Here is a 25,123-nt window from a genome sequence, read left to right as displayed (position 1 = left end):
GGTGGAGGATGGGAAAGGCAGCGGAGCACAACAGACACTAGTATGGCAATATGTAAATCAATGGATGTGTAACTGATGTGATTCTGCAATCTGTGTATGGGGTGAAGGTGGGAGTTCATAACCCACTTGAATCAAAGTGTGGAATATGATATGTCAAGAAATTTGTAATGTTTTGAACAACCCACAATAAAAAATTAAAAAAAAAATATATAAGTAATTGTATTACTTTGCTTCTGCTATGATTTGGATATGGTTTGACGGAATCTCCAAAGTTTTACTGTGTTAAAATGTGATTCCCCATTAAGGGGGTGGAAACTAAATCCCACTACGGTGTTTAGAGGTGGGGCCTTTGGGAAGTGACTAGGATTAAATGAAATCATAAGGTGGAGCCACCATGATAGAATCCTGGTGGCTCTAAAAGAAGAGACAGATCAGACACAAACATACTTGGACACTCAGTCTCTTGCCAGATGATGCTCTGCATCACTTTGGGACTCTGTAGCAAAAAGGCCAAAAAGACTATCACTGGATGCAACCCTTTGACCCCTCACTCCAGAACCATGAGTACAAATAAATTTCTCCTAACCTGATCTGTGGTATTGTGTTATTAGCAAGAGAAAATGAACTAATACATTTGGAACATTCCAAAGACTTCCTATCCCAGTTAAAGTTCTTATAATGTTGTTCCTAGTGGAAATGTTTTTGATTGTCAAAACTGGGAAGAGCTGCCGGAATTTAGTTGGTACTGAGTGTTAAATATCCCATGGAGCATTCATGTTAGTGAAGTACATGAATTTTATTCTTTTAATATAATCTGAATTTTCCAAAATGCATTCTCTGTGAAAATCAAGGGAAAGCTATACATTGTTGGACACAGAATTCTATCAAGAATTATCCCCCATTTAAAGTCTCACTACCAATATCAAACTGTTCATGGTATCTGAGATACCAACATAACACACCTATAATGAGCCTTAATTTATAGCTGTCAGTTAGCAACTATGTAAACTTTCTACATAAAGATTACTTATATTCTTCTACACAATGAAAAACACTAATTATTGGTACTTTATTTCTTCTTTTTATTAAGGAGTAAGCACTGTACTTTTATTTATGTGTACAAAAAGTTCATGATATATACTGATATTTCATCTTTAGAGAAAAAAGGAATTATTTCAATATATTTGTTACTTTTTAAAAAGTGTTGCACCTAATAAAGTTGAACATGAATCTGCACATATTTCCAACCTTCTATACAGTCACTTGTTGCTTAATGTCGGGGACAAATTCTAAGAAATATGTTGTTAGGCAATTTTATCACGGCGCAAACATCATCAAGTATACTTCTACAAACCTGGATGACATAGTTCGACCACCTGAAGTGGCCTCTTTTTTCCCCATCTAACTTTTTTTTTTTTTTTTGTACTAGGGATAGAACCCAGGGGTACTAAATCACTGAGCCACATCCCCAGCCCCTTTTTACTTTGAGACAGGGCCTTGCTAAGATGCTGAGGCTGGCCTTGAATTTGCAATCCTCCTGGTTTTGGCCTCCCAAGTCACTGGGATTATGTGTGCACCACTGTGCCCAGCTACAGCAAACATGTTTTGTTTTTTTTTTTAAATAGGAGTATACGCATAAATAACTTATAGTAAATACATAAAACATTTAACAGTTACTTATTACCATTACCAAGTATTATGCTATACATAATTGTATATGTAATACATTTTTATATCACTGGCAGCACAGCAGATTTGTTGACACTAGCATCACCATAAACAATACGATATCACCAGGTGATAGGAATTTTTCAGCTCCAAATAATCTTATGAGACCTTATAAGATCATATATGTAGTAAGTCTCTGACATAAACATCACTAGGTGGTGTATGACCATACTTGTGTGACGTCAGTTCCCACTGTTCTTGCCCTCCTTCACTATGCTCCATTTACACCTGCCTTTGAGGTTATTTCTTGAAACTTTCAGGTAGCTCTAGCACAGAGACTTTGTACTTGCTGTTCCTTTTTTTTTTTAAATAGTTTTTTAATATATATATTTTTAGTTGTAGATAGACACAATACTTTTATTTATTTATGTGGTGCTGAGGGTCGAACCCAGGGCCTCATGGGTGCTAGGCAAGCTCTCTACTACTGAGCCACAACCCCAGCCCCTTGCTACTCCTTTTAACTGGAATGTTCTTTCCCAGTTACCAACACTACTTACTTCCTCAAATCATCACGTTTTTGTTTGAACATCTTAGCAAGGCTTTCCCTGACCATCCAATTTAAACTAGAATGCCCTCCCCACTCAATCTCTTTTTCCCAGTATACTTTTCTCTACAGTACTACTCATTTATCTGTTCTGATTACCTACCGCCTGGTAAAACAAAATCCTCCTAAAATAGTGGTTTAAACAATATTACTGTCTTGCTATTACTGTCTTTCACAATTCAGTGGATTACCTGGGTTTAGCAAGGTGGTTCTTGCATGGATTCTCTGTATGTGGTTACTCAAATGAGTTCTGGTAATGAAGTCATCTGAGGCTCCTCTAATGAGCTAGATATTCAAAGTAACTTCTCCCATCATAAGTGTACTACCTCAGATGATAGAGCTCAAACAGTTGGTGGCTAGCCAGGCATGCGACCACACAGCCTCCCACATGACTAGTCTGAGTGTGCTCAAAGGATGATGGCCTCAGGATAGCCAGAATGTTCATATGATAGTGACTTGCTCCCAGAACTCATGTTGCAGAAGACCAAAGGAAGAAGCTGTGGGGATTATGACCTAGACAAGGAAACTTTATTTCTACCATGTTTTATAGGATATACAAAACCAGCCCAACCTAAGTGTAGGTGGGGACAAGAGAAGAGTACAAATATTAGGAAGCATAGTATGCTAGCTAGGAAGCTATCTTTGGAGATAGTGACAACAAAATTTATCATACTCTCTATTTTAGTTTTTAATTTTTTTATTTCCCTTCTACAAGGATGTACATTTCACAAGGAAAAAGACTTCTGTGTACTTTGTTCAGTACTATATTTTCAACATATTAGGTACTCAATATTAATTAGAACTACTGAATTAGATATGCACCAATAATTCACTTTATCTGCTTGCTTCTCACCACAATCCAAACTCCTACTAATTTAACTTTCTGAAAGGGATTTGAGGTGAATGTGGCTAATTCTGGAAACAGTAAAAGACAAAATTGAGACAAAAATCAAAGACGGAAACATCAAAAAGGGTCCTGTGGACATCTCTCTGATCACCCCAGTACCTAGTTTTTCCTTGTCAGAAAGCTCTCTTAAAGCACTTACAAAAAGCAAATCATGATTTGACATTTAATTATTCTGTATAAATTATTCTGTAAAATTACTATTATAAAAGGTAAAACCCAATTAAATATTTAATTATTCTGTGTGGATAAAAAAAAACTGTACATTTCTTGAGGACCAGCTTATTTTAATTAAACAATTTTTAAAATAAACTTCTCAAAGGCTGGGATATAGCTCAGTTGGTAGAGTGCTTGCCTTGCATGCACAAGGCTCTGAGTTCAATCCCCTGCACCACCAAAAAAAAAAAAAAAAAAAAAAAAAAAACTATAAACTTCGACAGAGGACCCAATACTCATTTGTGCATACTACTATGTAATAGGAAAAAAAATTAACTAGCTAGCTAATGAATTCTCTTCATTGGTAAAGGCAAAGAAGCTAGAAGTTTGAGAAGAAAAAAAGGTATTGATCACAATCACCTAGCCTATCAATTCTGTGTCTATATTTAGTTATTGTTCAATTTAGTTCATTAATATTTTCAATATTGACTTTCTATTAGCATTTTAGTATGCTTCTAAATTTTCCATGCTCACACTGCATCTGAGACCAATTAAATACAAATTTCTGGGGGGTAGTATCTAGATATTCATACTTCTTAATGTTCCTAGGTAAATTTAATATGCAGTCAAGTTGATTCTACTATCCTGCATTCTACTGTTATGTATAACTGATTAGAAGAAAAAAAGATTGAGAATTGCCAGGTGTGGTGGTGCATGCCTATAATCTCAGGAGGCTGAGGCAGGAGGATCATGAGTTCAAAGCCAGCCTCAGCAACTTAGCAAGGCCCTCAGCAACTCAGTGAGATCCTGTCTCTAAATAAAATGGGAAAAAAAAAAGGGCTGGGTATGTAACTCTGTAGTTAAGTGCCCCTGAGTTCAAACCATAGTACCAAAAAAATATTGAGAATCATTGCCTTAAACTCTCCCTTTCCCTTATCCCCATCACTAGTGTTCTAAGGTGGGGAGGGGGAGAGGAAGTGAAGTTAAAAAAAGATTTTAATTTACTCAAAAGGAGACAAAAAAAAAGGAGGGGCATTTATTTTAAAATAAAGGCACAAAATAAGATGGCTAAATAAAAAAACAAATGCATAAGCAATCACAATAAGGACTAAGTTAAATCAACAAGAAAGCAAAGATTCAGATTTAATTTTGAAAAGCATCTGAGCTATATGCTGTTTTCAGGACATATCTACAACATAAGACAAAGAAAGGTTTACAAGAAAAGTAAGAATGATGGTAAAAAATTATCAGATAAATACTGATCAAAACAAGTTGGAGGCTAGGCGTATAGCTCAGCGATAGAGTACTTGCCTAAGCATGCATGAAGCCCTGGGTTCAGCTGTCCAGCACAGTAGAAACAAACAAGTTGGCATGGTTAAATGAATATCAGACAATAAACCATAGGCAAAAAATATTGCTAAAAAAGAGGGCCACTACATGATAAAGGATGATTAATCAAGAAACAATTCTATACTTGCATTACCTAATAACATAGCCTCAAAAATATAAAGAGCAAACACTATGAGAAAAAACTAAAAAACATACCAAAGGATTATAACAGATCAATAATTGACAGATAAATAAATAAAAATAAATTAGGGCTGGGGTTGTGACTCAGTGGTAGAGCACTTGCCTAGCATGTGTGAGGCCCTGGGTTCAATCCTCAGCACCATATAATTATAAATAAAATAAAGGTTTCCAACTGTAACTAAAAAATAAAATATTTAAAAAAATGATCAGTGAGCACATTGTAGATTTGATCATACAATTAATACCCTTTTTCTAATAGACATATATTGAATATTATACCCAGCACACAGAACATTTATACCAAAAGACAATATTAAGTACCTGAAAATAAATATAATAAAGATATTAATAATCTTGATAAAGAAAATTATTAAACTATATTGAAAAACCACTAAAGAAAACCTAAGTATACAAAGTGATATATCATGTCCAGAGATAGAAGACTCATTACCATTAAAACACCACATTTTCCAAATTGTTCTATACAATCCATATTATTCCAGTTAAAGGTCAAATAGGGTTTTTCGAAGCTTGACAAGAAATTCCATAGTTTATATGGAGGGGAAAGAATTAAGAATAGGCAAGAAACTCCTAAAATAAGGAGGAAGATTTGTCTTCCTTTCATCAAGACTTATCGAAGAGCAATGACAATTAAGACAGTAAGCTAATGGCACAGGGATATTCCAATAAGCCAATGGAACAACAGAGCATACAGAAATAGACATATTTCATAAGTGGAATTTTGATTTGTGATACAGCTGGCCATTCCAATCACCAGATAGAAGTAAACTATTCAATAACTGGTACTGAAATAATTAGTTATCCATTTAAAAAAAATTAGACTTATAATATTCAAAACTCAATTCTAGGTAAACTGGAAGACCTATGTATTCATATTCATACAAACTACAAAACTTTAGGAAGTAATGTAGAAAGGTTTTCTTAAACAAAGTACAAACCATAAAAGACTAAAACTTGATTACATTTAAAATTAGAACTCTTTTCATTAAATGATAGTATAGAGAAAAAGGCAAGGCACAAACTCAGAGAAGACATCTGCCATAACACCATCAACAACAGATTAGTAATATCCAGAATGTGAAAACAAATCTCTATGAAAAGACAACCCAACAGAAAATATTACAGAAGAGGAAATGAATGGCCAATATTCATAAGAAAAGATTCATAATCTCAATAGTTATCCAAGAAAAGCAGATTAAAACCACACTAAGGTTCCTTTTTCTACCCATGAGATTAGCAAATTTAAAAGACTTTGAAAATAGCAGATGTTGACAAGGATGTGGAACAGCATACCCTACTGGTGGGAGTTTAAATTCTTTCTTCCCTTCCTGTGAAAATTTGGATTTATTTATTAGTAAAGCTGAAGTTAAGAACATGCACTTCCCCCACCCTGTGTACACCATGGAAGGTATACTGAAATCACCCAGAATCTAATGCTTAAGTCTTATTTCCAGCGATTCTGATTTAATTAGAACATAGTACTGAGAGGGGGGGAACCTCACCACAAAAGCTATGATTCCATTTGTATGAACTAAAAAATGTACAAAACTAAATATTTAGCCTAGGGGTATATTCATGTGATAAAACTTTTTAAAATAAGAAAAAGCATGGGAAAAATAAACACAAAATTCAAGATAGTGGAAGAAGAGAGATGGAATGGGGAAGTGGGGGATCAAAGGTACTAATAATATCCCTGTTCTTAAGTTCAATACTGGTATAGGTATGTACTCTAAACTGTCTACACAGTTTGCATTATTTGAGAGATCTACAATATTTAATACAAATGAATTAAGCATTAATAATAGGTTACTTGTGCACAACAAAACAAAAACCAAACCAAACAAAGGTAGTACTGTACAGTGGCTGCCATCAGTAGGCTGAGTAAATGTTATCTTTTCTCCCTTGGGAATATAAAAGGCTATGTGTAAAGAGTGACCCAAAAGAAAGAGCAAGGAAGCTTTATTTCAGTGAGGCACTCATTCTTTAGAGTTGTCTGTTATCTATTTACTCTACAGACAATAGACTTTGTTTAAAATACAGTTGTGCCCTTCACTGCATGGCTTTTGACAAGTTTTTCTGAACCTTGTTTCCTCATCTAAAACAACAATAATAATCCATCAATGAATATTTATGGAGCACCTATAGCACCTACCAGTATACTAGGTATGATATACAAGGAAAACATATTGTTTCTGACCCCCAGAAGGACAAATAATTCCTACTTCAAAGGCTTGCTGCAGAGATCACATACTATCTATCTGTAAAATAAAGGAACTTGACATGGTATCTAAAATATATTTGGTATTTAATAAATGTTACTTTTCTTTCTTTTTTCTCCTTGAGTTATTACAGCTAATAAGTTCCTTCTGTTTAGTGGTACACACACACACATACACATTATATATTATTACATATTATATATGATATGTATAATATACATACACATGAGTGAAGCAACACAAATGACAGTAAAATTATATGCAAGTATTACTTGACTTAATAACATACTATACCAATGTTGGATATTGCTATTAGCTTAGATCTATTCTCAGGTTAAATGCTGGTGTCTAAATAAAATAAGAAGTACTTTAAAATTATGAACCCAAGGATAAATAGATTCAGATTTCATAGTATCTTTTATATTTATAAGGATTTGACTTAAAATATATCCTTGTAATGCTCACAGTTTGGTTTTAATATGGCTAGCTTTCACATTCACATTGTTTGGGTGGCATTTAGTATAGTAGGATCTTGTTTTTCTCTTAAAAATATAAATTCACATTGTTGAGAGGGAAAATGGAAATAACTTTGTAAATCAAAGAGCATTAGCACAGTACTTTTTACAAAAAAAAAAAAAAGGAGGCTTAACAAATATTTATAGGATGAATCAATCCTATAATTTTAGTCCAGTTGTGTGGCTGAATCATTTTAAGAATGTACTCCACTTGGTGAATATGTGGAATGGAAGAAATAGTTCAGTCTTTGGAAAGAAGTAGCCCCAGGCTCTATCAGTTCACAATCTGAGGCTTTTTTCTCTTTTAGTCATGGTGTTAAATCACAAGATTCTCACTTCACAGAGGAAGTGGCAAAAACACAACATGGTCAGGAGCACAATAGCTTCTTGAGTCAGTTCTTTTTTCAGTGTCCTAGAAAACAAACTTGCTTCTCTGAATCCAGTGTGGTATTTTCTTTTCCTCTTTTAATTAATTTTTTTTTAAATTAAAAAGTAATAGGGCTGGGGACATAGGTCAGGTAGTAGAGCACTTGCAGTGCATGCAGAATGCCCTGGGTTTAATCCCCAACACCACAAAAATAAATAAATAAATTAAATTAAAAAGTAACATATCAAATTAAAATTGAGAAAAATTTAAAAAACTGGTAACATACTCTGAAAGCTGACTCATATAAATAACCCCTTCATGTATTACTGGCAGTAATAAAAACTAGTACAACCTCTATAAAGAACAAATCGTCAATCAAAATATAAAATACATATCTGAGTAATTACTTTTAGAACACTATAACTATATTCACTCATGTGCAAATTGAGTATATATAATAATATTCAATGCAGCATTACTGATAATATTAAAAGAATGGAAACAAAATTCCATGAGTAAAAGAATATGGTCAATGCATTAAAACACATGTCTTGATACACAGGAACAAAACACACCCTTGGAAGGAGCAATAGGAATTACTGATAAATAAAAAAAGGAAGGCCTAGAGCACTATAATTAGTAAGCTACCATATATGTAATAAATAAATATATGAAAAGATTTGTATATCTTTGTGTAAGCAAACAATATATCTGGATGACTAAATAAGAAATAGTTAACAATGATTACTTACAGGAGGAACAGGACAGCTGGGAATTGGGAAGAGAGGAATCTGACATTTCACTTTGTGCTTTTTTTCTCACTTTTGAATTGTGTACCTTATACATATATTATCTTTTCTAAAAGTAATATATGAATAGGATAAAAATTCAAAGAATATAAAAGAGTAGACCCCATGCCCCAGGGTTAATGTAATTGAGAGTCTATCTTCCTCAACATGTTCAAGGGTTAGGCATTTTTCACATGTAGAATCTGAACCTCTTTAGTAGAAACAGACATCTCAACAGGATTGAAAACGACTAATCTTAAAGTTGAAAGTTCTGCAAAACTAAAACAGTCTTTAGAAATTATTAATTAGCTCAGCACAGTGGCACACGTGTGTGATCCCAGTGATTTGGGAGGCTGAGGCAGGAGGATTCCAAGTTCAAGGCCAGACACGTGGGTGGGGTGGGGGAGATATCAATCAATAAGTACTTATATGTTCTAGGAAGTACTCAGCTTTTCCCCCAAAGAAGCATATATAAAATCTAGATGGGGAAACAAAGTGATGAATAAGAAACATTTTGAAAAACAATGGAATCTTAAAACAGGCCACTGTGACTGAATACAAGAGTACAACAGGAGTTGGAGATAAAGAGTTTAATGTTAGCTGAAAAAAGTGGTTTATTTGTTTTGTTTTTCTCAGAAGAGGTCTGACTTGTATTAGCCTACATATCATCTAAAAAGTTTTTAAGAGTGTAAGGCCCAGTACAGGGGAGGGGTGAGGGGAAGTTTAAAAGAAAATGGGTTAGAATAATTAAAAAGTGAAAACATCAAGCAGAATCCAAAACATGATATGTTCCATAAAATTTACAACAACCCAAATTCCTGAGGGGTGGTAACTTCTTACTATCGTTTCTAGAATGTACACTCGTTTAGAAAGGAGAAATGCTAGTGTTTACATCAGCCTGATCTTGTATACTATTTTCCTTATTTTTAATTAGCTCTTTGAAATTTTCATACATATCAACCACTTAAACCTTACAACCTATAAATACAGTGTTATTTACATTTTGCAAGTGAGGAAATTGAGGATCCTGGTAGTAAAAATAAGTCAAAAAATGACTAGTCTTTTTGTGTGCATGTGTGGGGAGGTGGGGGATTGAATTCAGGGGCACTCAACTCAACCATTAAGCAATATCCCTAGCCCTGTTTTTGTATTTTATTTAGAGACAGGGCCTTGTCTTAAAGCCTTGCTTTCACTGTGCATGGCTTTGAACTTGTGATCCTCCTGCTTCAGCCTCCAGAGTTGCTGGGGTAACAGGTGTGTGCCACCTCACCCGGCTCAAAAACTGACCCATTAATTTCTGGTATGTTTGTGTGGGAAGCTTCTCAGACCCATTCCTCTGTGAAACTGGTAAAAATGAACAGTAACAACAACAACAGACATTTAAATTCTCTGGCCATGATCCTAAAAGCATGCAGTAAATAAAGAAATATCTATTCAGGAAAATCTACTAAAACTTGATAAGGACTAAGGTGTCTGCTTTGTTTGAGCCAGAGCCCATTCCCTCCTAATCCCCTCACAGCATGGCATGACAGAAACTCCACTCCAGGATGATATAGCCAAGAACAAAGGTTCTGTTTAAGCCAATCCCAGGTGGAAGGCTCTGTCCCCAGACCATGCATGGGATATGGTTTCCAGGTCAGCAGAGGCAAGCCCAGGAGACCTGGGGCTGCTGTCACCCCCTCCACTGAGTATTCAGCTTCTAAATCAAGATGTCACGCAGAGAATCATCCACTGTCCATGCTTCTAGCATTAGAGCTCTGGCTCTAAGATTTTGCCTGGGCAGGGTATCAGGCCATAAAATAGAGGTTGGATCCCTCCTCAAAGGCACTGACTTTATTTGCAAAAGAGTGTGGAAAACTTCTCTAACTGAAGGGTTCTCTCCAACACTGGTGATTTGGTAAAAGGTAATCAGAGATTGGCAGATCCGTTGGAGATAAAGGTTAAACTGTAGATCTATTGGTGTGCCAGAGACATACTGGAAAAGCTAGAAGAGCCCTTTCAAGGTCACAATAAATCTCACACACTGATTTTGAAAACTATCCCCTTAAAGGAGTTTGAAATTGACTGGATCCAGTTTGAGATAAAGTTTATGCTCTAGGACACTGTTAAAACATTGGAGCAATCACACTACATGTGGTCAGGGGAAGAAACAGCCAAAGGAAACCCTGTCCAAAGAAGTGCCATCTCTGGGCGATTGTGGGTACACCAAGCCTGTGCCTGAGGGCAACATCACAGCCTTTACACTGCTGAGGGTTGGGAAGACTTGTATGTTCAATACATAAAAGTATTCCTGTGACTCAATCAACAACAAAAAGACAAAGGACCCAATTTAAAAAATGGGCAAAGTACTTGGATATTTCTCCAAAGAAGATATATAAATGGTCAATGTGAAAAGATGCTCAACACCCTTAGTCATTAGGCAAATGCAAATCAAAACCACAATGGGATACCACTTTGCATTCATTAGGATTACTATAAATCAAAGACATAAAAAATAACAAGCATAAGCAATGATACAACAAAATTAGAACCCTCATATGCTGCTGGTGGGAATGTAAAATGGTATAGCCTCCTTGGAAAATAGTTTGGAAATTTTTCAAAATGTTGAACACAGTTACCATATTACCCCTAAATTTCTTCCAAAACAAACGAGATAATGTTTATCTCCATCCATAGAATCTTTTCATAAATGTTCTCAGCAGTAGTACACCACAAATGTCCATTAACTGATAAATGGATTAAAAAAATAGTACATCCCCACAATGAAATACCAGTTTGATATAGAAAGGAATGAAGAAAGGACACATATACAACATGGATGAACCTCAAAAACTGTGTTAAATCAGAGATGTCAGATGCAAAAGACCATATGTCATATGAATCCCTTTATATGAGGTGTTCCAGAAGAGGCAAATCTATAGAAAGTAGCATTGTGGTCAGAGCTGGGAGTAAGAATGAGAAGAGACTGCTAATAAATACATTGGCTTATTTCGGAGTGATGAAAATGCCTTCAAGTTAGAAAGTGGTGAATGGCTGCACCACTTTCTGGATATACTAAAAACTAGGGAGTGGTATAGATATAAGTAGGTAACTGTCATAGTATGTAAAACATGTCTCAAAACATTTTTTTCCTTAAACAACAACCAACCAACCAACCAACTAACAACAACAACAACAACAAAAAAACCCAAACTGCTCCATAACCTCATTCTTAAAGCTAGCCACCTTTATTTTCTATAATTTGCCAATATGAACCTTCAAATCTGTTCACTCAGAGTCTAATAAAACCCCTTCAGCTCAACTTAACTTTCCAATTCTTCTCACATTGTTCCCCTTACTGGGAATACCTTTCCTAAGATATAGTTAAATCACATGTTCATTTTGAAGATTTTTCTGACCAACTCAATTCTCCCTGACAATATTTTGCTATAGATGTCATATCATTTATAATTGGTAATACTGTAACCTCAAATATATATAGTCTCACCTATTCCTCATCAACTTCTAATCTGCCACAGCTCTAATTCTTGCCTTCTCTTGTATCTTCTCAGAAACAAATTACAGATATGTCTGAATTTCTGATGGCATTTCACTCTGATAAACCCATCATAAATTGAAGATACCATAAATTGAAAATGTATTCAATGCTCCTAATACACTGAACATCACAGCTGAGCCACATAGTACATTGTAGAGTATCGTTGTTTATCCCCAAGATCGTGTGGCTGACAGGAAACTGTGGCTTGCAGCTGCTGCCCAACATCATGAGAGAGTATTCGTATCAAGTATTGACAGCCTGGGAAAAAGATCAAAATTCAAAGTATGGTTTCTGTGCTGGAGAATAGTAGCTCAGTGTTCGATTCCCAGCACCACAAAACCAAAACCAATGTATGGTTTCTGCTGAATGCCTATCATTTTTGTACCATCATGACATTAAAAAATCAGTAAGTTGAAGTATCCTAAGTTGGGAACAGTCTATAGTTGCTTCAGGATTGTAAAAACCAATCATAATTTTGGAAACTCAGCTAGGACCTTAAGACAAAGAGGAAAAAGTATACAAATAATAAATGCATGATAAATAATATCAAGGATTAAAAAAAAAAAAGCATGTTCCTTACTTTATCAAATCCTGCCAAGTCAGCAGGTTTATAGGCCAGAACCTCAATTACGTCTTTCTATCCCTCATAACATTTAGCATAGCACTTGAACACAGAGGTATCAAATGTCTGCTGAAAAACAAATAAATGCCTTGAATGTGACTTCTTACATCTACTCAGTGGTCCCCAAATCTTAATATCCACAGTCGTAAATGAGGAAATGTGGAAAAGAAAACAAAAATGATAAGGCATATATTCAGTTCTCAATAAGAGTATTAGAAGTTTAAGTTCTTACTATACTTTTTAAGGTTTTAAGGTCACCTCTTACTGATACCCTCAAACCTAAATTTCTATTAGCCATTTTTATCTTAAAAATGATTACTGACACTTCAATGCTGTCACAGGAAAAAAGAAGGCTGTTAAATGAAGCAAGATTTTTTTTTTTTTTTTTTTTTTTTTGAGGCGGGGTGTTACTGGGGATTGAACCCAGGACACTCAACCACTAAACTATGTCCCCAGCTCTTTTTGAGACAGGGTCTTCTTGCTAAATTGTCCAGACTGGCCTTGAACCTGCCTCAGCCTTCCAAATAGCTGGTATTACAATTGTGCACCACCACACCTGGTAGAGAAGCAAGAATTCAAGAATTTAAATACAAAAGTTCCACTTCTTCAGACCCACTTCCCTAAAAGTGGTTGCCAACATTCATACCCCTATGCCTCTACTAGGAGCCAGGAGGAAATTAAGAATGAATCTTGTAAGAACACAGGTGTGTAAGGTGTATGAGGTGAAAATAAGAAAAAATACTGCTTACAAAGGCAGAGCAAAAGGTGAGTCTTGGTATCTGAACTTCTGAAAGCAACAAAGATAGCAGGCCATACATAACACAAAAGTCACAGATGCTGACTATAGTAGGATCAATGAATTCAAGAGCATGTCTTTTCTAGTACTCTAATTCCATTATGTAAAATTCCTCTCTCTGGCCCTGAAATGATATGAACTTCATTTTTCATTTATTTAGCTTTAGAAATACATTTTTTTCCTCTTCCTATTCATATTTATGCAGTAACTTTCCTTTGGTTGTTTAGCAACCAAAATACACAGACTGTAATCACTCAGATCTACTTAGATTTTCCTGGTAGTATAGAAATTATCTCCCAATTTATCATTATTTAAGTTTGTTTAATTTGGGTCTCTTTTAAAATTCCCTTATTATTTGTAAAAACTCCTTGAAATTATACTTTTGCTTCTCTGTTTTTTAACATTCCATAGTTTAGATAAAAGGATCATGAAATGCATTTAAGGTTAAGTAATTTTTCTTCCCTTCAATATTCACAAAGAGAAAATAAACACCTAGAAAAGAATGTTTTTTAGAATACACTATTATTTTGTCATTTGCTAACTTCTTTGAACTCATATATGGATGCTAACACTTCCACTTTAAACATTCAACAGGTTTTTTAATTCTGCTTTTTCCAGAAGGTTTACTACCATCCAGATTTCTTCAAGTATGAAGAAAGACAACATTTGATTACTATTCCTAATAATAATGACTTTAATACATCAGGACAACTTTTTCCAATGAAAACTTTGTTCAAAAATATAAAGAGAAAGCATGGTTATCAAGGGCCAGAAAGCCCTAAAACTGAGAAAGCAGTTATATACACATCTTGTCAGCTAATAAAATCAACCGAATGTTTAAAGAACCACCTTGATATTTACTAGAGTTAAAGAATTCAGCAAATAAATAAAATACAAAAAGCACAACTCATCAATTTAGTTCTCTTTGTCTATCAGTATTTGACTAGCTAATGACTTTTTCAGCTGTAAAACTAATAAATGAAAGGCTTTCAACTGACTATAAGAAAAGTTGGAAATTTTTTTTTTCCTGCAAGAAGGGCAGGCTGACAGTACCTGACACATAGTAGGAAATCCAAAAATGGTTGTTAAACAAAGAATTAAACTAAAAACCTTAATGGGGTATATACACAAATCATTTCTTATGAAAATGTAATTTTTTAAAAAGAATCTGAAAAAGAAAATGATATTTGTATGTATACTTTTCTATTTTATTCATCTTTTTAAATACTTTTTTTAGCTGTAAGTGGACACAATACCTTCATTTTATTTATTTATATGTGGTGCTGAGGATGGAACCTGGTGCCTCATATATGCTAGGTGAGCATTCTACTGCTGAGCCACAACTCCAGCCCTTTTATCCATCTTTAAAAACATGATTTATGTTCAAGCATCAACTGATGGTTGAATTTGCAGAATATCTTATAATCCTTATTAATCTCTAAATTTCTCTAATTAACCATTTCAGTGGCTTAAGGAAAGCAAGTAGAGTACTAAATTAAAAATTTACTCTAAAAGGAGTCACAGTATTAGTAATATGGCTAGTAGGATAGGGAGTCAGAGCAGTTGTAATGAATATTAAGAATTACTACAATCAATTTCAGGTGCTACCTATGGTCTTATTAAATTTAAAATGGGGTTAGGGATATAGCTCAGTTGGTAGAGTGCTTGCCTCAAATGCAAAATCCCCAGCACTACAAAAATAAATAAATAAGTAAGTAAGCAAACAAACAAATAAATAAATAAATTGAAACAAACCCTCAGGAGAAAAATATCAAACAACAATATTTTTCCAAGATGGGAAATAGAACTCACCTCAACTCGGAAAAGCTCTCCAGCCCCCTCACAGTCATTGGATGTAATTATTGGAGTATGAATGTGCACAAAACCACTGTTCTGGAAGGAAAAGAAAAACACTCTTTTCAAGATGTCTGCACATGAAAAAATTCCAAGAATATACACTGTGTTGTTATACTATTAAAATGGAACTCTGAGAATGCCACATCAAATCCCCCCAACCTTCCAAATATGAGGTTATTGAAAGATGGTTGAGTATTTTACTATGCACAGAAGCACAAAATTTTTTCGATTTGGAACAGACTTAGAAATTAAGTTCTCCAATATCTTTATTTCAAAGATAAGAAAGCTGAGTCCCTGAGAGATTTAGTAAATTGCCAAAAGCCACATAAATAGTCAGTGGCTAAGCCAAGGTTGTAACCCCGCGCCCAGGCTCTGTATTGCTATTCCCTCCATTTTCTACTTCTCTAAGTTACTGGTGATGGTTCAACAAACACACATGTACATGCACGCATGTGCGCGCGCGCACACACACACACACACACACACACACTCAACCAAGGTTAATGCATAGCAATGCTGCCTGTATTCAGGGAATACAAAGCGATCAATATGAAGTTCAGTTATGTGGGAATAAAACCTCAACTGTGATAAACCATCAAAAAGAAAAATTAAGGCTAATAGGGACTAAAGAAATGCACAGCAAGAGAGGCAGAAATGACTAGTGGGAAGTCTCTGTCATTCGATCTATGGCACAATGCACTGCATGCAGCACAGACAGTGTACTTCCTTGGCCTGAAGAGTATTCTGAGCAGCATCAAGTCCATCCATCACCAAGGCGCCCAACGGCAGTTCTTCCGATCAAAACTGAGACTATTTCCATTAGTAAACCACAAAAGCTGTTGCTAGTAGGACTGAAATAACCCATCAACTTCAAGGCTACACTTCTTTCATTGTGACTATGTATGAAGGCAAAGGTTATAGTCAGTATAGATGTAGAAGGTAGCTAAAAATAAATTTGTAATACAAAGCCAGAATAGCATGTGTTTAACGCAAAATTCTAGCTTTGAAATCAATACAATACACTCACATCTATGCTAAATTCTGCCTATCACCAGTAGAATATAACATCTCCAGGCATTGTCAGGGATCTCCCAAATATGAACTTTTATAATTATAATTATATTTAGCCAATGACTTATGATATAGGCTGATTAAATAGTCAAGCTATAAATTAAGCCCCAGAAAGTATTCAAATATGTACTTAACCTGAGAGCAATGTGCCTAGAAGTGCTGCACAGAGCACATTATAGAGAACCATGGAAATACAATCAATAACATTACTTCATAAAATTTTTATCTCCTAGGAGCCAAGAATTATGAACATGAATCATTTATTCCACATGAATGTAAGCAACTATGAGCATGAGTGGAGTAAACAAAGAAAGGAAGTGAAAAATTCAAAGGAAATGAGGGTGGGGAAGGGGAGGTAGAGCGAGAGGAGAAAATTTAATGGCTGAATGTAATTATCAAAGTTAGAACTGGTCAAATGCCACCAGGAACAGCACTGTAAACCTGAGGTCAATAATTATGGGATTCAAAACAAAAGTCACACAGGAGTAGGAACCATTTTTAATACTTAACGTCAAACCTTTACAAAATGGGTCACTATAGCTTTTTAAGCTTTAATGCTGCTAGCAAAGCTTATCGACGTCTCTAACATTACCAAAGAGCTATACATAGAATACAAAGGAAGAACAATAAAGCAGTGTACACAAAGTCCAAAAAAGAGAAAGTGGGAGCAAAAACAGATAAAATGAAAGTCAAGTGCAAGGAAAGGAGGAATGCTGTCAGTATCCGCTCTAGAGAGGCTACCAGTATTAGGTACTTATACCACCCCAGAGCAAAGGGGTTTCTAAATGGAGGTATGAGGGCCAGAAAAGGAGCCAAAAGTGGAAGTAAATGCTTTACCCAATTGTTAGACTCCACCTGCCACCTCCAGATTGAAACAATTTGATACACATTCTAGAAACAGGTATTTTAGAAGGTTCTGAGTATCCAAAAACTACAAAATTCACATACTAAGGCCCATACACATCACTCAGAAAACTAGTGGATATTTTCCCTTTACACTTAACTGAAATAAATATCATTATTTAATCACCATCAACAGAAATGTGACAGTAATTGCTAGACACTAGCATGCCACTGGCAACAAAAATCAACAGCAAGAGGAGTCCAAAAAAAACCATAAAAAAAAAAAAAAACATAAAAAGCAGTCACAGGCACTCCAATACACAGGCCATCCAACATAGGGATTTAAAACCACTCCACTCCATGGCAGGCTCTGAAGGACTGCCATCCAGAGGAGACAAGCCCTGAAAGGCACAGCAGTCTTTTACTGCTTCATTTGAAAAAGACATGCAAGCGTACAATCCATTCTAGGAACACTTAGAAAAAAATGGGCCCAAAGAGAAAAACTTCAGTTATTTGAAAAATTTGGCTCTTCTAAATGACACATTTTGAGGACCATAGACAGCCAAGTTTTAGCACACGGCATGTGTGTCAATTTTATGAGCAAACCAAGTTATATACAAAATATTTTCAATACTAAAACCAAAAGATAACTCTAGATTTTCAAAACATCCTAACTTAAAGTACCTCTCAAGTTTCTATTTCTTCCTACATTTCTCAATTTTTATTGATAAATTTGAAATGTATGAAAATTTTACATTTTAAAGCTTAACATCTTTTAGAGAATTTAAAGTAGAAGAAACTGTACCAAATAGATGATATGTAATTATTATTTTATATGTCCTAGAGCGCTACAAGTGACCACTTTAAACAAGTCAATCCTAAATGTCTCACATACAAGTGGATAACATAGAATGACGTATCAGGATTGTATTTTTCAGGGCATGACAATTAAAAAATGCATTTATAGCACTCAAAAAGTATCTACCTTTATAACTATCACCAATAGTGTTAAAATTCAAATTATTTTCAAGCACTTTTCTTACTTTACATTTTCTAGTTTATCCTCTTATTTAATTATTTGCATATCTGTTAAGGCTTCAAGTAATAAAGAAATGTATGAAGGAGGTGAAGTCTAACTTGTCAATGGATTGCCAATACTACCACCTTGTGGCCAAAAAAATCCATAAAATTGTTTCAGTATTAAAGCAGGTCCACTTTATCAACTGTTGAAATCTTTATCAACTGTTGAAACACTATATTTTTAGATCTGAACAGATTTTATGTTTGTGTGGTTCAAGCACTACTGAAAAGCCATATGGAAGTTGCATAAGAAAGTCTGAGAGCATATGTAAACAGACTCTTTCAAATTACAATGGGATAACATTGTATAATGTGATTTATTTTTCTTTAAGTAGGTGCCTTAAAGGCATGGTGTTCTTTGTCAGTTTCAACAGAAATTAACTCTGATGGAGCTTCTTATTCTTAACTTTTATGTATTTGTTTTTGGTACTAGGAATTGAACTCAGGGGCACTCAGGCACTGAGCCACATCCCCAGCCCTATTTTATATTTTATTTAGAGACAGGGTCTCTCTGAGTTGCTTAACGCCTTGCCCTTGCTGAGGCTGGCTTTGGACTCTTGATCCTCCCATCTCAGCCTCCCCAACTGCTGGGATTACAGGCATGCGCCACTGGGCCAGCTTTATTTCTTGATTTTGAGATAGAGTCTCATTAAATTGCTAGGGCCTCGTTAAATTGCTGAGGCTGACCTTAAACTTAGACTTGCACCACTGTGCCCAGCTGATGGAGCTTTTTAAAGAGCATGAACTCTCTTGGTGAGCTACAGCTGGACTGGGACTGCATGAATTTGGATATAGCTCAGGGGAAGCTGTGACCAAGATGGAGAAACAGGAATTGAATTCACTTTCCCACTTGAAACAATCATAAAGCAAAAAAAAAAAAAAAAAAAAAAAAAAAAAAACAATAAAAATAAAAAGCAACCCAGATGAAACAATGATGTTCACGATAGTGGATATAAGACAATAAAAGATACTGATCTGGGGTTGGGGTTGTGGCTCAGTGGTAGAGCGCTTGCCTAGCACATGCGAGGCCCTGGGTTCTATCCTCAGCACCACATAAAAATAAATAAACAAAATAAAGGTATTGTGTACAACTAAAAAAATAAATATTAAAAAAAAAAAGATACTGATCTCTAAGGGATGGGAAGCGAATGTTGAGCCCTACCAGTCAGCCAGCTTATGATACTGAGCTCTTTTCAGGTCACAGCATAGAGAGACAGTGATAAGGTAAAGCCCAGAAGACTCCCTAATTCAAGGAGAGACAGTTGAGACCAATGTGGCTGAAGTTCATGGGACATAGTATCAAAGAAGAGAGAACTGGACAGAGAACTCCAGAGATCTGCAGAGGGTCACCCAGGAGTATTAGGTAGAGAACTGATGAGTGCCTACATGGAGGAAACTATCCAAAATTGGGGAAAGAACTGAAAAAATTAGAGGGAACAGCACACAGTGTTTACATGCTGGCTGGATGTTCTCACAAGCCAGATTAGAAAAACTCAGTTCATAAGGCACTAGGTATAGTACTTTGTAGCAGGAAATACTTAGTACTAGACTAAACACTGTTCCAAACCTGCTAAACAAAAAACAGAAGCAGACCCAAAAGGATCAACAGTTTTCAACTAACAACTGTATACCAGAACAAAGCTCAAGAAGCTTTATAAATATTCAGCACCCAAAGTAAAATTCACTATGTCTGGCATTAATCAGCAGATATGCAAAAAGACAGGAAAATATAAGCCATGAAACTAATCCATCCATCAATCAAAACTGACCCATAGTTGACATGTTAAAATTAAAAGGACATAAAAACGGTTTTCAAATTAAAACTGTATTCCATATGCTCAAAAAGTTAAGTAGACACAAAAGGAATAATAATAATAAAAAAGCCCAAAGTGAATTCTAAATATGAAACGTAGGGGCTGGGGTTGTGGCTCAGCGGTAGAACGCTGGCCTCGCACATGTGAGACCCTGGGTTCGATCCTCAGCACCACAAAAAAATAAATAAGTGAAATAAAGATATTGTGTCCAACTACAACTAAAAAATAAATATTTAAAAATAAATAAATAAAAATAAATATGAAATGTATAATGTTTCAGATGAAAAAAATACACTGGATAGGAAAAAAGATTAGTAAGCATAAAGAAAAACCAACAGAAACCATCAAAAAGGGAGGGAAAACATCCAAAAGAAATAAACACAGGAAAAAAGGATTTTAAAAAAAGAAAAGTACATCAGTGGGCTATGGATAGCATCAATGCACTAATATATGGATAATTTCAGTTCCCAAAAGAGGAAAGTAACAGAAAAATATTTGTACCAATACTGCTAAAAAAAAAAAAAAAAAAAAAAACTTCATGAAGATGATAAACTTAGGATCGAGGAAATTCAATAAACCCTGAATGAAAAACAAAGAAAACTGCATCAAGGCACATCCACAAATTGATAAAAAAAAACAAAACAGTTGTTATGGTTTAGATATGAGGTGTCCGCCAAAAACTCACATGTGAGACAATGCAAGAAAGTTTAGATTGGGCTATGCATAGGCTTAACTGAATCAGTGCATTACCCATTCAGGTGGATTAATGGGGTAGTAACTATAGGCAGGTAGGGTGGTGGCTGGAGAAGACAGGTCACTGGTCACATATACAGCCTTTGGGATATATATTTTCTCTGATGAGTAAAGCTCTCTTCGCTTCCTGATTGTCCTGTTCTGAACTGCCTTCTTCTGCCACACCCTCTACCATGATGTTCTTCCTCACCTCTGGCAAAGAGCAATGGAGTTGGCCATCTATGGACCAAGACCTGTGAAACTGTGAACCCCAAGTAAACTTTTCCTCCTCTAAAATTTTTCTTGTAAGGTCTTTTAGTCACAGTAGCAAAAAAAGCTGACTAAACCATCAATGATAAAGAAAAAATCTTAAAGTCAGACAAAGAAAAAAAGACAAGGCGTGCATCGAGGATTAAAGATAAGTATGACATCAGATTTCTCATTGGAAGTAATGCAAATGAGAAGACGTATCATGGCAACCTTGAAGTACTTAAAGAAAAAAACCTGTCAATGTAGAATTCTGTATCCAGAAAAAGTATCATTTAAAAATGAAGATAAAATAAAGATGTTACAGACACATAAACTTTCAAGGTCATGGATATGCTCATCATCTCAGTTGTGGTGAAGATTTCATAGGTTCATAATTTATCAGATTATATACTTTAAATATTTACAGCATTTATTCCTTAATAAGCTCTTAAACTATATATGTACACCTGTGACATTTGATCCTGAACCAAATAAATAAAGGTACTTGGAACAAACAACTAACAGAACTTTCAGGAAAATGTTCCAGTGTTACAATTATCCAACCTCTTCACAAGACAGAATACCTGGAAGTAGGGTACCTTACCTTAAAAAAGGAATGAATAGCAGCTGTGGCTTCACTGCGAACCCTCAATATAGAACCCAGAGCGTTAGTCCTACACCTAAGGTGAGGATATTGTCTCATGTACTCCAGAGGATGCTTCTCTTTATATTTGATAGGGAATGCCTGCCAATAAATAAGGAAAAAATTAGAAGCTAAACAAACAAACAAAAAAACCTGTTTTATAAAACCAGTTTCCAGAGCATTTCCTAAATAGTAACGCTTCAGAGAAAATAAGATGCTTTCCTCCTTTATTTTTTAATATAACAGATTATATAGCCCACATAATTTTTACCAGGTAGAAGAATGGTGGGATGGATTCAGAGAGATGTGGGTTTGAAGCCAGTTTTAGTATTTATTAGCTAAATTAATTAATATCACTGAGGCTTATCTATTATTTACCAAGTTTCTATCCACTAGCTGTCTGTGACTTCTTACAAATAGAGACGTTAAGCATATAATTATGCAAAACAATCCACTGTTTGGCACACAGGAGTTCAGAATATTGTAGATATTAAAGATTACGTTTTCTACCATTGTACACACACAGCTGGGGTTCAATTTTAAAATCACACAAATGTCTTGAAAACCCACAATCATATCAGGTAGTGCCAATTTATTACTGTTTATCAACATGTCACTGGGTCTAAGAACATGAGGAACAGTCAACAGCTATCTTTCATTTAGCAGAGTACTAAAAATCTACAAAAAAGGTTTAAAGGAACTTAAGGCTCCAACCTGAAATATTTCTCCATGTCCACACTTATATTATAAGATTAAAAAGTCATATCCTTTCAGACAGAAACCAAAGACTCAAAAGAAAGATAATACAAAAGCTGAATAAGAGCTACACATGCACACTGCTTTAGTCTCATCTTTTTAGGTCTGGTGCACACACTGATTTTTATAGTACGCAGAAACAAGTAAAACATGCTTGCCAAGAAGAAAATGTAGCCACAGGAATATATCTGGGGTTGTTGGGGGTTCAGAATCCCTAAAGCCTAAATACTTTTTAAATGACGCTGAACTGAAGAAGGGAAGGAGGAGGGAGTCTCTGACCACCGCACAGTGTACCGTAACTGTGTCTGCTGTGATCATTAACCTTTCTGGAAAATGCAGCTGGCAGTTCTCTGAGGTTTGTCATTAGAATGTGAGGACAGAAACACAGATTGCAGAGACTATTTACAGATTGCTTTGTTTACTTTAAGAGCAACTGCTCCACTTGCGTGTGGCAGGAAAATGAGATTTCAACAAATTATTTTGTGTTTTTAATTTTTATGACGAGTCTCCTTATCAACAGACAGACACCAGCTAATTTGGCCTTGAGAAGAAAACTGCACAGATACAACTGCCTTTAGAGGAGATGTATGCCTCTCCATTCATGAACTCCCTTCCCCTGAGATATAGACTTCTACAGCTGATTTCACTGTGTCTACCAGAAGAAGAGTAGTGAAAGAGAGATTTCAACTGCACCAAAGAGCTGTGTCTATAGAGGGATTGCTTAGGCTTCATCATACAAAAAAGAATTGTCTGAAAGTATGGGGATGATATTTTAGTTCACAAAACTGCCTTCTTGCTGGTTGTAATTAGAGGAAAAACAACATATTCAAAAATGATTCCAGTCTGAAGCACAATTATTTGCTTGCATAACAAAAATCTCTCATCTTTTTTTCTATACATTATTATTATATTGATGAAAAAGAAAACCATCTTTTTAAGTCTTAGAACTCTCTAAAGGTAAAAACTGCGATAATTAAATTTTTTTTTTCATATTCCTATGAGTCTCTGAAAGTATTAGTGTTGTATATGTTTGAGTGATTCTTAAAAAACATAAATGCTAAATCTAAAATCAACTGCATTGTCTTGGTTTTCAGAATAGGAAGAAAATTATTGATTCATTAATTATTTATATTGAGAGAATAAGAAAGAAGCTTAGTTGTTACCAATCTATATATGACAGATTTTAGTGTTTATAAAAGTCTGATTTTTATTTTATGAGTAATCTCCATTTGAAGTCCTAGAGGAAAGCATAAAGTACTAATTGTAGTCCATGTTATTTTAAAATGTTCATTTCTCAATTTTTTTCCTCATCATGCAATTGTAAGAACCCAAAGTTTGTTTCCTTGGAGGTTGTTTCATACCCTTGATTATTTTGTATAGATAGTTCCTTAAAAAGACTGGTTTAGTTTACATAAAAAATACAGTTATGCCAGTGAAACCCTAACATGGAAATATCTGTATCTAATAGGTGAGTGTTCATCATTCTGATAAGCTTTGCTTAACCTGTGATAGTGAGATTTACAAACAACAAATCAGAAATTTAGAAATATGATTACCTCAAAAGGAAACTATCCTATCTAGATCTGAATTGTATTGATAACTAGGTGTTCCCAAGTGGTTAAATATGTTATTAATCTTTGTTTATTGAAAGAAATTTAGCTTAGTGCCATAAAATTTTAAGTTACTTCCAGGTAAAGAGTTTACAAAATCATACCCTGCCTAAAAGTTTTACTTTGTAAACATTATAGACTCAGAGAAGCCATTAAATCATTAAACTTTATTTTGCTAAAATTAAAGTTTGGTATTCATATGCAAAAAAATTGATATAGAAAAATCTGACAATATCATGGAGTTTCTTTGCCTATAAAAGTTTATTTAAAAGTGTCTTTGGGATAGAAAGTACTTAATAAGGCTCTGAAATTAAATTTATACATAAACAAAATGTCTTATCTCATTATTTAAACTAGATACTAATGGAGAACTCCTAAATAATTTTCTGGATGAATTATAATTCCTTTCCACAAATGCATTTGACTACAAACATAAACTATTGTCAATTTTATTTATGTTTAAAATAAACTCATTTGTATACCATGCATAAAAAATACTTTTACAGGGGCTGGGGATGTGGCTCAAGCGGTAGCGCGCTCGCCTGGCATGCGTGCGGCCCGGGTTCGATCCTCATGCACCACATACAAAAAAAGATGTTGTGTCCGCCGATACTTGAAAAAAGTAAATATTAAAAAAAATTTAAAAAAAAAAAAAAATACTTTTACAATTCAGAAACATCTTATTCAATAAAGCCTATATTTTTTCAAGTATAAATTCTCATATGCAAAGAAAAACAGCT

At 34.8% G+C, this 25,123-nt stretch overlaps 1 protein-coding gene and 1 pseudogene across 1 annotated transcript in view; one reads left to right on the top strand and one right to left on the bottom strand.

Annotated features, from left to right (window-relative positions):
• Nars2 (asparaginyl-tRNA synthetase 2, mitochondrial) overlaps window positions 1–25,123 on the bottom strand; it is a 128,755-nt gene that overhangs the window by 95,525 nt on the left and 8,107 nt on the right. Inside the window, exons 4-5 of the mRNA XM_048787873.1 lie at window positions 21,979–22,119; window positions 15,541–15,621 (exon numbers count right to left, since the gene is read on the bottom strand). Coding sequence (XP_048643830.1) covers window positions 15,541–15,621; window positions 21,979–22,119 — 222 coding nt within the window. The remainder of the gene's footprint in view (window positions 1–15,540; window positions 15,622–21,978; window positions 22,120–25,123) is intronic.
• Window positions 23,233–23,393, top strand: LOC107135470 (annotated as a pseudogene).

The sequence above is a fragment of the Marmota marmota genome, unplaced genomic scaffold (genome assembly GCF_001458135.2).
Source record: "Marmota marmota marmota unplaced genomic scaffold, marMar, whole genome shotgun sequence".
Classification (NCBI taxonomy): Eukaryota; Metazoa; Chordata; class Mammalia; order Rodentia; family Sciuridae; genus Marmota; species Marmota marmota.
The sequence above is the reverse complement of the archived record's forward strand: the minus strand, read 5'-3'. Positions and strand labels throughout refer to the sequence as shown.